The following is a 1,826-nucleotide window of genomic DNA, read 5'->3' on the forward strand; positions in this document are numbered from 1 at the left end:
GCATCCATACATACATACATACATACATACATACATACATACATACATACATACATACATACATACATACATACATACATACATACATACATACATACATACATACATACATACATACATACATACATACATAAATACATACATACATACATACATACATACATACATACATACATACATACATACATACATACATACATACATACATACATACATACATACATACATACATACATACATACATACATACATACATACATACATACATACATACATACATACATACATACATACATACATACATACATACATACATACATACATACATACATACATACATACATACATACATACATACATACATACATACATACATACATACATACATACATACATACATATATATATATATATAGTATGAGCACTCAAAAAGATTTATTAGATTTGATAAGTAAAGTTCAAGTTGTTTTGTGTTTTTTGAACTGACATTATGCGGTGATAGCAGAAAGTAGTATAGTTAGCATAAATTTATACGTTTTAATTAGCGGATCTCATCTAACTAAAAAGCTATTCAATTTTTTGTGTACTTAAAATATTTTCATTACACCTGAAAGAATCTGTGAAGTGGAAATATAGGTTTTTATTTATTTATAAAGAAAAAAATACGAAATAGAATATCGTTCTATTTTTTCCTATAAAACAATGCATAGAAACATTTAATTTTGATTTCATATAAAGATATTATTTTCGTATTATATTTGAGCGTGCCTGAGTTACCCAGTGTTTTCTTAATTATAATATAAAGTCCTTAATATGCAGCGGTTTTAATTGCTTTTTGAAGGAAACCAAAACAGTAAAAAACTTTAATATAATAACAACACTAAATATTTTTTCTGTAGTTTAAATTTAAAAATTTTTTATCGTTCAAAATTTTGAGTTCATAAAATAGAAAAAAATACTGAATTCATTTTTTTTTTTTTTTTTTTTTTTATAAAAGAAAGTGTGTTTCAAGAAAAAGTGGCCTAAAATTTGATCTTTTAATGATAATTTTTAAATCATTATATTCCACAAATTAGTTCAAATTGACAGGTTGGTACTTCTTTACTTGATTAATGTTAATTCCTTGAGGTAGTTGAAAGTGCTCATTTTATCAAGTGGTCTGGGTAAGATGAGCACTTGCGCATCTTATTTTAAAAATTCAGTGTTTTTAGAAAAAATTTGTAATCCATAAATATTGTTTATTCGCAAAAACTTTGAATTTAGATTATTTATTTTTTTATATGTTTTAATTTTTACTTAAGGTACTCTTTATACCCTAATCAACCTTGAATGTTACCAATTTTCATTTATACATTCACAAAGAAAGAAACTTTTTTTTATTAAAAAAAAAAATTCTGTTAGGAAACTTCCTATAATAAATATAAATAAAATTATTTAATAAACCCTTGACTCAGGCACAAGTCTTATACTCAAATAAATTTATTTAATGCATTTAACTACATCTGTTTGTAAGCATATGCTTTTTTTTTGTTTTGTAAAATGTAAGTATATATTAAAGTATTACAAGTACACAGATAAAGTTATATTGTTCAACATATGGATGTTTTGGCATCAGCGTATTTTGTGTGTGTCCTTGCAATTATCATTTTATCAATTTTACTCAACGCCCTTCTAATCTATATAATTGTTTACAAGATCAAAGTAACCAAACTGCCGCACGTTTTTATTCTAAGCATTTCAATTTCTGACGTAATCCATACCTTAATTGGTTATACAGCGGAAGTTTGGGTGTTATATGAAGTATATTCTTTGAAAGTGCGTTTTGT

General features: G+C 24.8%; 1 protein-coding gene across 1 annotated transcript in view; it reads left to right on the top strand.

Annotated features, from left to right (window-relative positions):
- Positions 1–1,596: 1,596 nt before the first annotated feature.
- The window catches only part of LOC105846987 (parapinopsin-like), a 924-nt gene continuing 694 nt past the window's right edge, over positions 1,597–1,826 (top strand). The window contains exon 1 of the mRNA XM_065816224.1: positions 1,597–1,826. This exon is cut by the window's right edge and continues 694 nt beyond it. Coding sequence (XP_065672296.1) covers positions 1,597–1,826 — 230 coding nt within the window.

This window comes from Hydra vulgaris, chromosome 13, assembly GCF_038396675.1.
Source record: "Hydra vulgaris chromosome 13, alternate assembly HydraT2T_AEP".
In the NCBI taxonomy this organism is placed as follows: Eukaryota; Metazoa; Cnidaria; class Hydrozoa; order Anthoathecata; family Hydridae; genus Hydra; species Hydra vulgaris.